This window comes from Cnephaeus nilssonii (genome assembly GCF_951640355.1).
Source record: "Cnephaeus nilssonii genome assembly, chromosome: 4".
Taxonomy (NCBI): Eukaryota; Metazoa; Chordata; class Mammalia; order Chiroptera; family Vespertilionidae; genus Cnephaeus; species Cnephaeus nilssonii.
The window spans coordinates 87,804,449-87,822,652 of NC_137075.1; the positions used below are offsets into that span (position 1 = coordinate 87,804,449).

At 40.9% G+C, this 18,204-nt stretch overlaps 1 protein-coding gene across 2 annotated transcripts in view; it reads right to left on the reverse strand.

Moving 5' to 3' along the window:
• NEK9 (NIMA related kinase 9) overlaps positions 1-18,204 on the reverse strand; it is a 40,000-nt gene that overhangs the window by 4,328 nt on the left and 17,468 nt on the right. For both annotated transcript variants that reach the window (XM_079769445.1, XM_079769444.1), the window contains exons 11-21: positions 15,450-15,594; positions 14,631-14,831; positions 14,263-14,309; positions 12,904-13,059; positions 11,711-11,819; positions 11,059-11,220; positions 7,629-7,799; positions 6,401-6,460; positions 3,645-3,853; positions 2,427-2,576; positions 211-423 (exon numbers count right to left, since the gene is read on the reverse strand). In XM_079769445.1, coding sequence (XP_079625571.1) covers positions 211-423; positions 2,427-2,576; positions 3,645-3,853; positions 6,401-6,460; positions 7,629-7,799; positions 11,059-11,220; positions 11,711-11,819; positions 12,904-13,059; positions 14,263-14,309; positions 14,631-14,831; positions 15,450-15,594 — 1,623 coding nt within the window. The remainder of the gene's footprint in view (positions 1-210; positions 424-2,426; positions 2,577-3,644; positions 3,854-6,400; positions 6,461-7,628; positions 7,800-11,058; positions 11,221-11,710; positions 11,820-12,903; positions 13,060-14,262; positions 14,310-14,630; positions 14,832-15,449; positions 15,595-18,204) is intronic.

The following is an 18,204-nucleotide window of genomic DNA, read 5'->3' on the forward strand; positions in this document are numbered from 1 at the left end:
TAACAAAAAACATTGGAAGTTAGGTGATAAAAAATCATTCAATCCAGGTGCTTGAACCAGGCCCAGGGCTTCTGGAATTAGTTCAAAAAGTTACATCATTAAAAGGAAAGCGTTTACAAAAGAGTAAGTACATGTTGGTCCTTGGCATTTTGTTTCTGTGAGTCTTCAAAAACAGAATCTGAAACTGAATTATTCTTTTAATGCTTTCACCTGTTGCCCTCCTTCCAACTTCTTGTTCAGCTTCTGTAGTTGGGTAAAAATCTGGAGGTTTTCTTGCTGGAGCTTCTGTTGTTCAGCCAGACACTTTAACACCAGACCCTGCAATCTCTCAACCTCTACCTGCAGAGTGCTGCAGGCACAGGTAGGAGGACTCAACGGTGTTCCCTTCCCAGCACATGTTCCTGCAGGATTCAGCCGAGGTGGCTAAAGAGTGGAGAGAGAGAGAGGTCAGAGTAGGTTCTGCCTGGATGCCACAGTTCCCCAATCGAAATGTCCTCTAAGTGCTACCAGATTTTACTTTTAAAATAATAAGATAAGGCCTGCCTGGTGTGGCTCAGTGGTTGAACATCGACCCATGAACCAGGAGGTCACGGTTCGATTCCTGCTGGGGCACATGCCCGGGTTTCGGGCTCGATCACCAGAGGGGGTGTGAAAGAAGCAGCTGATCAATGATTCTCATCATTGATGTTTCTATCTCTCTCCCCCGCTCTCTCTTTCTCTCTCTGAAGTCAATAAAAAGATATTTAAAAAAATATATAATAAAACACATACATGAAGTCCATGCAAGAGAAACAGAAAATAGCCAGGATTACAAGAGCACCTGGCCCCAACATAATAGGGGAAGAGGACTCTGCCTCAGTCTCCATTATGCTAAGGTAAAAAACCAACCATCTATTTTGGAAGACTTCATGAAAACCTTTTAAAGTGTACTGATATCTTCCCATTTAAAATGCTGAAATGGGGCCCTGGTCAGTGTGGCTCATTTGGTTGGAGCATCGTGCCATACAGAAAAGGGTGCTGTTTTGATTCCCGTTCAGGGCACATACCCAGGTTGTGGGTTCGATCTCTAGTCAGGGTGAATACGGGAGGCAACCAATCTATATTTCTCTTTCACATCGATGTTTCTCTTTTTCTAAAATATCCTTGGGTGAGGATTAAAAATAAACAAACAAAATGCTGAGGTGGGGAAGCATAATTTACTTTGGAACAAGTCTTTCCAATCACTGAGGAAACTGTGATCCAAAGGGTCAATATGCATGAAATGTAGCAGATCACCCTTTAGAAGAGATGTGAGAGGTGTTCAGTAAACAGGATTCCTAAAACAACTAACAGAGGAATTTAAAGGTTTACCTTAAAGTTTCAAAGGTTGCATTACCTCTTCTGGGGAGCTTTTCAATTTTGCTAGTCTGAACTTTTTTCCCTTCTTCTATTGTACACTGTTTATAGCAAGGTTTAGCATAAGACAGTCCATAGGCCAAATCAGGACTACCGCATGTTTTTGTCAAGTTTTATTGGAATACAAGCATACTCATTCATTATGTATTATCTATGGCTGCTAATGTCAGAGTGGCATAGCTGCTAAAGAGACTGTATGGCCACAAAGCTTTAAATAATTATAATGTGGCCCAAAATGTTTGATGACCCCTGGTTTACAGTTTTATTTAGGTATTTACCACAATTTGATTTCTATCAAGGTTAGGTATACATGACATGCGTTGGACCTAAGCATTATTTCTTACTTATACAGGGTTGGGCAAAAATAGGCTTACAGTTGTTTGTATGGAAAATAATACAATAATTACTAAATAATACAAGAACATACTCTGTGCTTCACGTACTCACAACTATAAATCTACTTTTGCCCCACCTTGTATTTAAAGCCTCCAACCCACCCTACCAGTATTGTGAAAAACTGGATTTGAATTGTGTAATTTCAATGGTGGTACTTTTGAGGCAGAAAGAAAAGAAAGATAGTTCTCTGCTATAGAAAAGTGTTTGCCTGTCAGCAATGTGAAAGAGTGAATATTTTTCCAACACAATTCAGTTTACCCTTTAGTAGAGGCTTTAAGCCAGGCGTCCTCAAACTACGGCCCGCGGGCCACATGCGGGTGTTTTTGCCGTTTTGTTTTTTTACTTCAAAATAAGATATGTGCAGTGTGCATAGGAATTTGTTCATAGTTTTTTTAAAACTATAGTCTGGCCCTCCAATGGTCTGAGGGACAGTGAACTGGCCCCCTGTTTAAAAAGTCTGAGGACCCCTGCTTTCAGCACTACCAAATAGACAGTGTAATGAATTGATACAGAGCAGCCTGAGACCAAAGAAACTAGAGGAGGAGACAATGAGGCCAAGAGAACTGGGCAGAGCTTGCAGCCACTGTATCTAGTTGAGATCGAAAGGCAAAAAGCTCCGTTACTCAGGCACCTACTGGGGGCTTGTGTTCTGAAGGCGCCTCAGAGGCCACTTTGAGTCCTTGCAGCTCTTCATAGGGCAGGGTATCTTTCTCAGATTCTGGAAAAACTGCACTTAGGGGAGACGGGCTGTCAGGCATGGGGATGAATTCTGCATTTTCCAGCTCCTATGTATAGAGAAAGAATCTCATTAGTTCTGTTTGAGCCATTTACCTCAAATTTCCTTCTTGCTATAAGCTTTCACTCTATTGTGACATCAGCACCCTCTAGTGGGTCAGGACACTTGTGGTTATGACATAGCTCTCCCTACCTGTCCACAACCTGTCAGCCCTTCCTCAGAGGAGTTCCAGTGATAGGAATTTAACTTCAAGAACAGAATCTGGAGTGCCTGACATGCTTCCCCAACACACTTACTCTATGTAGGCGAGTCAGTGACTTGGGAAGCTCTAAAGTGATGGTAGTGAGGCAATTGCCAGGCTTCTAAAGGCTGAGATAGTACAGTGTACTGCTTCCTCCATTTAGACTCCTTGTACAGCTATCAAGTTTGGTTATCAAGTTATTATACAGGGAGCTGTAAATATATAGATTTGATCTTTTTGGTAAAAAAATTTAAAATTTCACAAACTATAAATGTTCACTGTAGAAAATGAGAAAATACAGATGGGCAAAGGGGGATGATAAAAATCACCACCAATTCCATCACTCGTAGATAACCGCTGTTAAAATAATTAATATAGTCTTCACAGTAGACATTCTTCTATGCATTACATATTTGCTAAAAGAATGGGATCATACTGCATAGGTGTTATTCTATCCTCTTATGCATAGCCATATACTATAACCAACTTTCCATATAAATAAATTTACTCCAACATTTTTACTGTCTGCACTTCAACTTTCATAATCCATTTCTCTATTGTAAGCATTCCAATTGCCCCAAACCACAGTACAAAATCATAAGCTTAATCTTTGCACACATGGATTACAAAAACTACCTGTATTAATTTATATTCATTTAAGTAATACAGGTATGAGAACATTTTGCATCTGTTCTTGTCAGGAAGAAAAAAGGATTCAAGATTTGGTGATTCTGTTCCAGGTGGAAATGAGAAACCCAGGTGCCTGCTACAAAACACCCGAATAGGACATGGGAAACTGAAAGATTCTGACAACTCCTTTTCAGTCCCTGCAAAGGATCTGATATTGTATTTAAGGTACCTCTACAAAGCAATTACCTTTCGAAGCCAGCCAGGACAGGAGCTGCTGGCCCCACTACTGATCCCCATGGCCTCCGTGGGACTGACTAAACCTTCCATTCCTCGGTCTGCTTCCATTGTTCCTCGGAAGCCTCCACTTGGATCGGGAGTTTCAGATTCCTGCTGACTGTCCTCCTCTTCTCCCCCACCGCCGCCGCCTCCTCCTCCCGGGCTAGAGTTCTGAACCACTGACAGATACACAGCACAGAAATAGACAACTTTGCTATGCAGCAAGAAAGATTTACCACCTTATAGCCCCACTGACTTAGGAAGAGGTTACTAGAGTTGCATCAAGTAGAATAGCAACAGTGTAAGTCAGGTATTTGGGACTAAATTTTTTAGTTTTTACACAGGTATTGGATATCAGTAGCTTCATAATGATAATTTACTTCTTTCCAAACTTGCTTATCCCTATGTTCACAGCAGGTGATCAATGTTCTAAACCATAACTGAACAATCACCCCAAGCACAGCTCATCAAATCTAGCATCCACGCTTTAAAAGATACATCCAGACTCCAGAATCCTCCACAAAGGTTCATCTTATATACAAAGCTCTTTCACATTTGAGCCAAAAACCACTTAAAGTTGCCAGATAAACTCACCACCAACTCCCTTTCTGGGGAAACATCTGAATGAAGAAGTCTTCAACCATTACAGTCATTAAATTCTTTGATGACTACTTGTAAGAATTTAAAAAATATGATGGCTGGTTCTTTCATATCATGAAGCATATTCCAAGTTACCTTAATGAAGACTAGCTGATGTGCAGTCAAGAAATGAAACTGAATTTTACTATGGGCCAAAGAAAAATATAATTGAAAAAGTAAATTTTGCCAAAGCTAAAAAAAGATAATTTGCATGGTCTATTCCAAAGTTAAATGTAAAGGACTGTTTATGACTACAACTATACTGACCAGTGCAGTCCTACTAAACTAATAGAACTATAGATGCCAAAATAATTCTGAAGCTTGCTTTTTGTTTTAAATCGTTTTTAAAAATTACGTTACATCTGAGATATACAGAAGATGATTTTTAAATTATTAAGTTTTGATGCCTAATAAAACACACATGAATCTACCACTTGAAGAACTAGAATTATACTTTACAATATGGTAGCCTAATAATATGGGTATTTAAACAGAATTAAATATTCAGTTCCTCAGTCAGTCTCCACTTTTCAAGGGCCCAATAGCCACATGTGGCTAGTGGCTGTTACACTGGCCAGCACACATACAGAACATAGTTACTGCTGCAGAAAGAGCGGTGGCCAGTGCTGAACTAGAACATTACCTATATCACTTGGCCCGCTTTGTGAAGTCCTTCCTTCTCTCGCCTCCTACCCAGATGTAAGCACTTTTTAATTTTGTATTTGTCATTTCTTCTTTGAAAAACAACTTTATCACATATGTATGTATCCTTAAGCAGTATGTTATTTATTTTGCTGGGTTTTGGACTTTATATAAGACATGTAGTCTGCTGTAACTTGCTTTTTACATTTTACATTATGGAAATATTTGTAGATGTTCATTTGTCACTCTTATATAACATGCTATTGGATGATAACAACACATTCAACTAACAACTATTTACTGGGCATTTGCCATTTGCCAGGCATTCTTCTAGGCAATGTGGATACAATTAATGAATAAAAATAGAGAAAAATGCCCTAGCCGGTTTAGCTCAGGGAATAGAGCGTCGGCCTGGGGACTGAAGGGTCCCAGGTTTGATTCTGGTCAAGGGCACTTGCCTGGATTGCGGCTCGATCCCTAGTAGGGGGCATGCAGAAGGCAGCCGATCAATGATTCTCTCTCACCATTGATGTTTCTCTCTCTTCCTCTTTGGAAAAAAAAAAAGACAAAAATCCCTGCCATTATGTAGTTTATATTTTCTAGCCAATGGACATGTGCTTTTAATCTTATGTTTTTCCTTTAAATACTGTTCCAGCAAAACAAAGCTCCAATAGAACAGCTGTGCTTTGCAAAAAGATATTTTATCATTTGTGACAGGTAGTAATATGCACAAATAGATGCTGAGCAATGAATTACTAAAGGAGTCTAATAAGAGGTATAATGCGTGTGTGTGTCTGTAAACTAAAGTTCAACAACTCTAGATCAGATTTTCAACTACTTCTTTTTGGAGGATTAATCTGCTTTTATTCTGGGTTTTTATCTGTTTGATTCCACAAAATATTCTGAGACATCAAAGACTACAGGTACTCTAGCAAATGGAAAACCAAAAAGAAACACAGATCCAGTTTCCTGGCATGATCCCACATAACACAGCACTAAGAACAAAGAAGCCAAAGGAAAACGACCAGAGAGCTTTAAGCTAGTTTTCCTAACCACCTGGAAGTCTCGCCAACATTTAATTCTGAGGGCTTGTTTTGAAGAACTATTTCTATAGAGTAGAATACCCCTAGAAATACCATGGAAATACAGGGTAGACAGAATATGTAGCCCCTAAGCATCGTCGGAAAAAGACAATACATAAGTCACATTACAATATTGGGCAAGCCACATAATTACTTGCATATGTGTGGGGGCAAAGATGTACTCTTCCTCTGACCACAATGTTCATAACTTACTGTGAAACCCACCAAAATATAATCCTCCCTCTTGATCACTGTATTCCCATTTCCAAAAGATCATTTCCTTTTTTGGGAGAGACTGTATGGATTCCAACCTAAAGTTCCACACCTCACAAAACTACTGGTACCTAAGACATTGCTACTTACCAGTTCCAATGGATAAGCCACTGCTATTGGAACGGATGGTCTTAGAATTCAATACTTTCTCTGAGGAGAAAAATTCAGTAGTTAAGCATTTTACACAGCTATAGGCAGGAAAAAGTGAGAAGGACTAGGATAGGGAGTTGATCTAGGACCGTGGTCGGCAAACTGTGGCTCGCGAGCCACATGCGGCTCTTTGGCCCTTTGAGTGTGGCTCTTCCACAAAATACCACGGCCTGGGCGAGTCTATTTTGAAGAAGTGGTGTTAGAAGTTTAAGTTTAAAAAATTTGGCTCTCAAAAGAAATTTCAATCGTTGTACTGTTGATATTTGGCTCTGTTGACTAATGAGTTTGCCGACCACTGATCTAGGAGGTAACTGCTATCCCTCACTCCAGATAAACTAAAATTAATTACTGTTTGAGATATTAATAATATAAACAAAGCACCACTAGCTACTCTAACTATATTCACTATATAAAGTAGCAATTCTCCTTAACTGTTCTTTGGAATCATCTGGGAAGCTTTAGAGATTCGGTTTAATTGGACAGGGATTTCTAAAAGCTCCTCAGGAGACTCTAATGTGCGGCCAAGGTAGTGAACCACTGATCTAAAAGAATGAACTTATAAATCTCACAGCAGGCCTTTATATAATTTAGTTCATAACAAAGTACTCTTTCTGCAGAAAGCAGTTATGATTTAGTTTCTTTTTAAAGGTGTACTAAATGTTTCTCACAACAGCATCAACACACAACAAATGCATTAGTAGAGAACTAGAAGTAACAAATTCAATGGCAAGGGAGGCAGAGGACAAAGTTAAAAAATGCCCAGCTGGTGTGGCTCAGAGGTTGAGTGTCAACCTATAAACCAGGAGGTCATGGCTCAATTTTCGGTCAGGGCACATGCACGGTTGCAGGCTCTATCCCCAGTGGGGGGTGTATAGGAGGCAGCTGATCTATGATTCTCTCTCATCATTGATGTTTCTCTCTCCCTTCCTCTCTGAAAGCAATAAAAAAAAATTATTTTTAAAATAGTCAAGAGGTGGCAAATGATAAAGCTTAGGAAGTGACAATGTTCTGTTTCTACCACTAGGCATGCATCACTGACATTGTAACTTAGAGAAGTAGCCTCTTTTCTTCAGGACACTTCTGTTTCCAAGAATGTAGCCACCAGTATCTTAGGTGCAGGTCTATCCTCTGTCAAAGCCACCTCAACCCCCACATGTGAAATCCTTACCAACAATGAGAATGGTGTGCCAGCCACGGCAAGATAGATCTGGGACATGATGCAGAGATCCAAAAATAGGCCGAGGCCAGGAGGTACAGATATCAGAGCCATGAGGTCTCTCTGTAGGGGTCATTGCCAGGCGACCATTACCACCATTGCCCCAGGCAAAAATGTGATTATCTAGAAAAAAACACACATTAAACAGCAGATAGTTTACTAGAATGCTGGCTTCCTAACTCTGGGTTTCCCATCTTTATGCCCTAGAGCTAGAAAGTTTCCCCACTATGTACAAAACAAGGGAAAGCTGTTTACTCCCCTATATAAGCCTAAACAATTCCTATATTCCCCAGGTGAAAATGACTACCATTCTTACATACTGCCATCCAGTCATTTATTCATTCTACTCATTCAACAACTTTTTTTGATCATTCATTCAAATATTTACTGGGCATCTACTTCATGAAAGACACTGCTTGAGGTGCTGGGGACAGAGCCGTGAACAAAACAGTCGCTGCCCTCTGGAAGTGACGTACTAGTGGGCGAAGACTGATAAATAGAAAAGTAGTGGAAATAAAAAAGGGAGGTATTATTACTTTAGACTAAAGGCCCGGTGCACGGGTTCATGCACCAGTGGGGTCCCTTGGCCTGGCCTGCGAGGATTGGGCTGAAACTGGCTCTCTGACATCCCCAGAGGGGTCCCAGATTGTGAGAGAGCGGTTCTTGGGTGATGCACCCCAGAATCGGGCTCCCTCCTCTCTGGTTCCGAGTGCGTCAGCTGCCAAATCACCGCAGCTCGTCAGCTCCTGCGTTGAGTGTCTGCCCCCTGCTGGTCAGTGCACCTCATAGCTACTGTCAGAATGTCTGCCCTCTGGTGGTCATTGTGCATCATAGCTACTGGTCAGATGGTCGTTTAGGCTTTTATATATATAGACTAGAGGCCCAGTGCATGCAATTCAATTCGTGCACTTGGAAGGGGGAGTCCCTCAGCCCTCTTGTGCTCTCTCACAGTCTGGGAGCCCTTGGGGGATGTCCAACTGACAAGGAGCGGGCCTAAGCCATCAGTCAAACATCCTTAGAGGCTCCTGGCACCGCTGCTGTGCTTGCCAGCCATGAGCCTGGCTTCTGGCGCACTGACCACCAGGGGGCAGCTCCTGTGTTAAGCATCTGCCCCCTGGTAGTCAGTGCGTATCATAGCGACCGGTTGTTCCACCGTTCGGTTGATTTGCATATTAGCCTTTTATTATATAGGATAGGATAGTCAGAGAAATACTTGCTGATCCTTGGCAGAGACCTGATTGAAGGAAGAGAGAGCCATGTGGCCATCTAGGGGAAGAGCTTTCCAGGCAGAGGAAACAGTAAGTGCAAAAGTCCTGTAGGTAACGTGAGCACCTCAAACAAAGAACAAGAAAGACCCTGCAGCTGGAGCAAAGCAAGAGGGGACGGTAGTCAGAGAAGAGATCAGGAGATGGCTGGGATCCTGGTCATGTAGGACCTATGCAGGCCATTGTAATGACTTTAATTTTTATTGATCAAGATAGGAAACTATTAGAGCTTCTGAATAGTAGGTATTTGAAAAAATCCCTCAGGCTACCATGAGAAGAAACAACTATAAGGGACCAAGGATGGAAGCAGGGAGACCAGTTGTAGTGAAGCTGCTGAGAAGTGGTTGGACATAATCAGAAGATAATTAGTAGGTTTGCTGATGGATGAGATATGGGGTGTAGGCTGGAGCTGCCATTTACTGAGACAGGAAGGCTGCAGGTGAAACACGTTTATACAGAAAATAAGAAGTTTGATTTTGAATATAGTAAATTTGTTTGAGATGCCTGTAACTTCTTATCCAAATCAGGACAGTTTTGAATTAAAAGGGGGGTGTGATTAATGATTAAGCCAGGACAATAGGCATGAATCAGGACTGACCCAGGAAAACTAGCTATAGAGCCCCCTTATCTTTAGACATCTAAGTCGAGAGGCTGTTGAGTGAGTGTGGAGATAAGGGGTTTTCATATAAAGCTATCGGCATATAGGGGGGATTTAAGATAATGAGCTCACTTAGAGAGTAAAGGAAGACAGTGGAGAGACAGAAGGACTGAGCCCCAGGCACTCCAGGGCTTAGGAGTTTGATACTGCCATGGTACCTGACCTACCTGCCTGAACTACTCTGTTTACATGGGTATCTCTCCTACCCTCCTAGAATGTGAGTTCCTTAAGGACAGGGCCTTCCTGAGACACACTTCTCTATTCCCAGAGCCTAAAAGAGGACCTGGAGCATAGCAGGCACTGAGTTTGTTTGCTGTGTGAATGAGGCAATCAATACATTTTAGAAGAGTACAGGAACGTTGGTCAAGAGGTAATATGCCTAGCCACAGAATCCAATTTATTCCCTCATTCTGAAGTTTAACTCATGAAGTACACAGATCTACTGAAGAAACATTGAGGCCCTGTGCACTTGCTGCACTAAATTTAATCCTTAGAGACATCTTGACTGTCTTTCTAGGTAACATTTCCACTTACCTAGTCTGACTAAACAGTTTGCTTCCTAAAATCCCTAGTTTTAGGACAAGCAGAGAAGGTTCATATGCCACTCTGATAGCTGGTTCACTTAATATGGTGATAACAGATAACTAATCTGACACTATCCCTGGATCCTTTATGTATATACACCAGGTAGAGTAGAAGAAAACAAAGACATCTCAGGGCATGAACTACACCAAAAAAAAAAAAGCTGAAATGAGTGAAAAAACAAAAAGATGCAATGTGACTTATTTACCAGTCTCAAGAAAGAAGTAGCTACAAAAATTAAAAAAGTTCAAAAGGTACTACAGGAAGTTAGAGAAAAAAGAAGAAAAAGAAAGCAGAAGAAAAAGGGAAGGAAATGAAGACTAGCAGAAGTGGCAGTACAAAAGAGAAGTGGTGATAACAGCAAGGATATGCTGCAGAGAAGAAACAGCTATGATAGGAAGGAAGAAAATTCAGTGAGACCAGTTCAGAAAACTGAGAGACACAGTATACAGTCCTTCAGGACATCACTGCAGTGGCAGCTGACCCCAATGTCAAGGAGTAAGGTCAAATTATGTTGTTCTCTTCTCCAGTCCCCTAGCCAACATTTATTGAAACCCATATGGTGCTGGACAAGGTATATATAACTATTTAATAATTCTTAAAACATTTTATCAAATTTGTTAAAGTAATAAAAGCAGGTACTTAGAATATTAACCTGACATTATCTAGAAATCTGATCTTTTAAAACAATCACTAGGTTGAACACATGAAAACTTAATGTCGCTCCACATGCACAACAACTGGCCACTAATTCAACACAAATTAAAAGGTTAACATATGATCCAACTTCATAAATAACTAGTCCACCTCTTTCCCAACCAAAAATTGAAACATTGCCACCCGTCCAAAAAGCTTGGAAGGATGTGTCCAGACTCACCATCAGTGGCAGCAATGGTAAACTCATCACCGCAGGAGACCCTGATCACTTGCTTCCCACCGAGGGGTCCCCCCAACAGGTTGATTCCTAGACGCTTTTTATAATTCCCAACACCCAGCTGTCCACACTTGTTGCAGCCAAAGGTCAGCAGCCGGCCTCGCTCTGAGAGAGAAGCAAAAATAAATAACCAGGCACAAATGGGTCAATGGAACAGAGGGAAAAAGCAGCCAATACAGAGTTCCACGGACTAGCTTCTGGTTGTTAAGAGTACATGCACAAATACAAAGCTAGCCACTCGATCCTGGACCTAGGGAGCTAGGGTATATAGAACTATGACCAATTAGAGCCAGGAAGTGACTCAATATTCTATTTTCTCTCTAATACTGTATTTAAAATGTAGAAAATGGGTACTACCTAACTTAGAAAATTTACAGATGGTAGTTGTCTGCATTATAAGTGTGACATTCTCATTAAAGCATGTATTGATTATGCATTTATAAGTACCAATAAATATCTACTTGAATGCCTTAATTTGTTAATGAGAATATACTGGGTGCTAGTGGAAAATCAGGAGAATGTATATATTGTTTATAAAAGCTTACACTTGATAGCCTGAGCTACTAAGGCTGTGTGTAGTTGTAAATCAACTCACCATCAATAGCAGCTGTGTGAGTCTTGCCTGGGGCAATTGTTCGGATCTTATAAAAGGACAACTGTTTGGCCAATGTAAAGGAGGTTGTGTAGGGAACTTCATGGTATGCCTGAAACAAGATAAAACAAAAGTAGACTCATGAGGTAAAAAATGGAGGGGTAACAGGTTGAAAATGTTGTCACAACGACCAAAAGGCCTTTCAGGCAAATTGTGGGAAAATGCACAATTTCATCATGCTACTCAGAACAGTGGGGCAATTTAAAATTTATGAATTACTTATTTCTGGAATTTTCCATTTAATATTTTTGGACTGTGGCTGACTGTGGGTAACTAAAACCTCAGAAAGCAAAACAGTGGATAAAGGGGAACTACTATAATGGTAATTTTGAATATGCCTTTTCAAACCACACAGACACCCTCCCTAGACTTGTCCTGAATTTGAGAATCACTACTTCAGAGACTGCTTTAAAAATTAATTCTTATCTTTTCCATTGAGTCAGAAAACTTTTGTCTCTTATATTTGATTCTTTAGAAAAATGATAAAAATTCATCATACTAACATAAAGAGGAGACTAAAACTTAGCATCAGTGGTGAATTTCATGACATCCTTGAAGGAGGTAAATGGTAATTACATGTAATAAGCCTGTATAGGATCAGTGATTTGGGAGCAATAAATCTAAAAACTCTCCAGAGATGTGGCACATGGAAATATGATTCTTTTCATAATGTTAATTTTCTTATGCCTATTTCAGTGATAAGACAGAACCTGAATTCCATCACTTGATTCTTTGTAATCAATTGATTTACTGAGGTATAACAAACTATAAAATGTTACACAGCTGGATACATTTTCCTGTATGCATACAAATGTAAAACTATCACCCTGATCAAGCTATAGACCATTCCTATCACCTTATAATCTCTCTTCCACTCCTTCTGTTAATACCCATTACCCTCCTCCCAGAAGTAACCACTATTTTAGCTTCTGCCATCATAAGTTAATTTACCTGTTCTTAAACTTCATATAATTGGAATTATATAGTATGTACTCTTTTGTGGCTGGCTTCTTTTGCCAAACATGTCCGTGAGATCCTCACTTTATTCCTAAGTCAAATTCCATGGTCACTAACCAATAATAGCATTCCCAAAGAGATTCTGACAATGTGGCTAGGACACTAAAGGAGATACTCACTTCATGGTTGATGATACCAGACATACACTGATTCAGACCCAGTTTGTTGAATTCATTGAGTCCACAGGCCAGCACTTTGCCTGACTGGGTCAGCAGAAATGTCCCATCACAGCCACATTGAACAGCAACAATAATCAAGGCCTTCGGAACATCCACCTGCAAGGGAAAAAAAAAATCCCTCAAATGTAACTTGTATTAGGAAAAAACCCTGAGATTCTTTCAAAAAAATGTCCTACATTTAACAGAATGACTATAGGGAAGTAAAGATTGCTCTAAGCTCTTCAGATCTGCATAGCAGCTTAGAGGCTACTGTTTTCAACAAGAAACTCAGGTTTTTTAATAAAGTAAAAGGCAGTTCCAGGTCAGCTAAACAGACAGCCCCTGTCAAAGCTTGTTTTCAGGACAGTCCTACTTAGGAAAACTTCTCAGAAAAGTTGGGAAAGGAGAAGCTTCACTAATGCTGATGTTGCCCTCTGAGACAGAAGGCTCAGGACAGTTATAAAAGAAACTCAGCAGCCCTGTGGGGTCCCAGTCTGGTCATGTTTTAAGTGAGGAGATAAAGTACTGAGGTACCAGCCAGGACTTCCGAATGCTCACATCCCCCTGCAGCTAACCAGACAGGAGTGGAGGGGGGGACACACATGACGGATGTCTTTGACACCTGAAAACTCAAACCTCAAAGTTCCGACTACAGCCTTTTCAGAAGAGGAACAACCGATAATCCCACTGAGAACGGCCCCACAAATGTATGTTAATTTTTTAAGTGTAAATAAACACATGCAGTGAATGGGATAGTGGATTACAGCCAACCTTTTGGAGTGGGCAAGCCTGTGCCCTAGGGTGGGTGTGAGAGGTGACCGTGCTCTTCCCTCAGCTGGTTTCAGCTCCTGTGCCAGCTCTTGCAGTGATGGGAGCAATTAGATACTATGTTTTATACAATGTGACCCCTAAATACAAAAACTAGTTCAACAGGTGTTCAACTGGGGAAACAGGAGGGAGAAGGACTGTGTTGGGCTAAAAGACAGTATGCTGTTTTCCAATATCTTTCCAAGGAATTTTCCAGGGTGTATTTAGCTCGATGTGACTTTTTCACTGTACAAGCTAATTTTAGCTCTCATCCCGAGTAAGATGTGACTCCACAGTGTCTACAGAGGCTGTATCCTCTTTGTTAATTTTTTATGATTTAGTCAGATGACAAGACCACAGAGTGCTAAATCTGGAATCCTGGATTGTCAGTGTCCTAGATAGGAAATATTTCAGAAATGAACACCTTGATATGAGGAGTCAGAGAAAGAGGACATATTCCTGCAGTCTGTGTGACCTAAATAGGCTTTAGGAAGCAGCTGCTTCTGATTTTACCTTTTGTGGTGTATAATAATCCTCTTCTGAATCCAAACCCAGTCGTCCTGAGACACACATAAGAAAGAAAATCATTAAAATGAGGGCCTCCTCCCATGGACACAGACAAGGGGGTGGTGAGGGCCTGGGGCGGGGGCAGGCTGGAGGGGTCAATGGGGGAAAAAAGGGGACATATATAATACTTTCAACAATAAAGAATTATTTTTAAAAAATGAGGGCCTCCTTCCCAATGAAAATATTCCATAAGATTTTCCTCTGCTGAATTAACACTTCTCAAGTAGAGGCTACAGGATGTGTTTAGATGCACACAAGCCTGAAAGCAGGTTGTGTGCCTGGGAATAAGTGGACGGAGACAGGGCTGCACCTACCATATTCACCACAGCCCCAAGAATAGACTTCTTTGTTTCGTGTCAAAACCACCACATGGTTATCTCCACAGGAGACCTGCTCCACTGGATTGTTCAGGAAGAAGGTCAGCTGTATGGGCTCTAGCACTTCGGGGCCAGCAACCTTGTCCACCCCCATGCAGCCATAATAATCAGATCCAAAGGCATAGAGCTGACCCTCATCTGGAAAAGGAAGGAAAGCACAAGCCATCAAAAGAATGACTTATTTTGTCCAATCAGAAAGGTGGGCAGGACTGAAATGAGGACTACCCCAGCCAATGAGCTCACATGAGATGATTACATCAGAGAAATCTGAAGGCTAGGCTGTGCAAGTCTAAAGTTGTTTGTATTTATAGGATCACTTGTACTGTTACAATAACAGTTTTAAAAAGTGGTAGTATCCTCATGTTAAAGGCTTACATTTTTTACTGAAGTCATCTCTATTTTATAGAGAAAAAGAGAAGTACTAACGAATCATAAAGTGAGTACTGACAAGACCAAAATTTAATTTTAGCTCTTAATTCTTGATTTAGTGTTATCCACACCTGACTAGGTGGTCAAGTTATTTTTCTCCATACCTGGGACATTCCACATCCCCTCTTCTCTGTTATCCACCTGCATTCTCCTTGCTCATCACCCCCCTAATATTATAGCAAATTGAGCATGTTGTTATTAATGTGTATATCTGTTCACTGTCTTTGGTTCTGTGAATACTGTCTTTTGTTATAAAATCCCAACTAAAACTGCACAGTATAATACCCCACATTAAATACACTTGGGTGCTTTCTGCTGATGGCTTACCTGTCACACAGACAGTGAAATCATCACCACATGACACCTGATGAATAGCTTTGCCTTGCAACTTTTCCACATGCTTGGGCTGTCGGTAGGAGGCTTTGTCTCCATGGCCCAGCTGACCATGGAGTTTAGTGCCCCCTTGCATGTTCTGTGAAATAAAGAGGTCTTGTGAAGTTTTAACTTTTCATGCCAAAATGCTAATCTTCAATATAACTTTTTGTAAAGAAAAACAATAGGAAAAATATCAACTGGAAATTTAGAAATGAAAAAAAAAAATGGATAAGGAGATTAAACTGTTATTTATTTATTTATGAGATTAAACCTTCTAATTGTAGGTAGTAAAAAACCCCTGCCAGCAGGTAAAGACTTAAAAGTATCCAAATTGATATCCACCAGGTCTTAAAAAGACACAGTTCCAATTTTGCCTTTTTCTTTTAATTCTAAGGTGAACTATATATTTAACTAGAGGCCCGGTGCATGACATTTGTGCACTGGGAGGGCAGTGGGGTATCCCTCAGCCCAGCCTGCACCCTCTTGCAGTCTGGGACCCCTCAGGGGATGTCTCCCCGTGGGCCTAAGAGGAGTGGGACCAGGCCTAAGCCGGCAGTCAGACATCCTGAGGGGTCCTTGGCACTACCATAGAGGCAGGAGTCCAGCTTCTGGCTGAGTGGTGCTCCCCCTGTAGGAGCGCACTGACCATCAGGGGGCAGCTCCTGCATTGAGCGTCTGCCCCCTGGTGGCCAGTGTGCGTCATAGCGATCAGTCGTTCCACCGTTCAGTCGATTTGCTTATTAGGGTTTTATTATATAGAATTATGGGTGATGATAAAAAAATTATTTTATATAGTCTAATTTACTTTCTACTGGAGTACATCCTCTTGGATATTCTCACTAGAAGTTTTACAAATTTTGGCTGAAACCGGTTTGGCTCAGTGGATAGAGCGTCGGCCTGCGGACTGAAAGGTCCCAGGTTCGATTCTGGTCAGGGGCATGTACCTTGGTTGCGGGCACATCCCCAGTGGGGAGTGTGCCGGAGGCAGCTGATCGATGTTTCTAACTCTCTATCCTTCTCCCTTCCTCTCTGTAAAAAAATCAATAAAATATATATTTTTTAAAAAGGAGTTACAAATTTTGGCCAGTTTCCCTGAAATATATAGAGTTCTAAAGAATTTGGCTACATCAAAGAGGCTGCTATACAGCACATAGAATAGTCCTAAATGACTTTCCAATATTTTAATAGAGATAAGTAATTCTTTTCATTCAATAACTCAACTCTAAATTCTTATATAAATTTTTTATTTTTATATTTTTAGAGAGAAAGGTAGAGGGAGAGAGAGAAAAAGCAATGTGAGAGTGAAACATCGATCAGCTGCCTCCTGCATGCTCCCTACCAGGGATTGAGCCTGCAACCCAGGCATGTGCCGTGATGGAGAATTGAACTGGCAACCTTTTGCTGCCCAACCAACTGAGCCACACAAGCCAGGGCAAGTCTTTATATAAATGTTTTTTAAGGCACTAATTTCACTCTACTTTTGGCAGCACACACAGGGGCTAGTTCTTTCAGGGATAGTGTTTTATGAAATAACAAGTTACCACTCTACAATAGATGCCATATCATTCATTCTTTCTTTCTATCAATCAACAGTTGAGTTTCTCTACTATTTCACCACTTAAAGCCTGTCCTCCTAAAGCCTACAGAAAATTACTAGAAAAAAATGACATCCCTCAGGAAGAGGAGGAAGAGTGAAAACCAAGGGCCTAAAACAAGATCAGGTAAAGAAAGAGCAGTCTAAAACAAGCCTGAGAAGGCATAGCTGAAGAAACAGGAGGAAAGCTAAGGGAACATGCTCTCATGGGAGCCAAGGGAAGACAAAGCTTCAAGAAGAGAGTGGTCAACTTAAACTGTATCACATACTGCTGGGAGATCAAGCAAGATAAGGACTTGCTTATAAAAAGCACCTGTTTTATTTTCACAATTTATAAGTCACTTTGTTAAGAGTAGTTTCAATCAAATGACAGAGATGAAAGTTGCATTGTTGGTGAATGAGGAACAAGTGGGAGATAAAGAAATAGCAATACAGGTGATCTGTTCAAGAAGGTGAGAGATAGGATGGAATCTAGAGGGGAACAAAGGAAAATCCTACTCTAGATATACCTAGCCATCTTCAATCACTGATGGAAGTCTTGGAATTTTCCTGCCATGGCACACCGCTTCATTTGTTTACAAAGCTATTTCACAGCTATTAGTTGCTCTGAATCTCATCGTAATAGAACAGGGTAATTAAGTGACTTTCTTAAACGAGAGTCCAGTTTCCTAAGTCCAAACCTAGAGCTCTTAAAAAAAAAAATTCAGAGAGGAAGGGCAATGGAGAGATAGAAACATCAATGATGAGAGAATCATTGATCGGCTGCCTTCTGCACACCCCACACTGGGGATCGAGCCTGCAACCCAGACATGTGCCCTAACCAGGAATCGAACTGTGACTTCATGGCTCATGCCGGCTGGGCCAAACCTCTGGCTCTTTTAATTTATTCTCTCTCTCTCTCTCTCTCTCTCTCTCTCTCTCCCCCTTTCTCATTCATTAAAAAAAAAAAAAAATTACAAGAGACCTAATATGTACTAGGCTTTGGACATACATCAGTGAATTCTAAAAAGACAAAAATCGATGTTCTTTATATTCCATCAGCCCATGCTGCTACTCCTGCAGCACATGTTCAACTTAGACATCTGGGTCTGGTAAACAATTATGCTTACATCA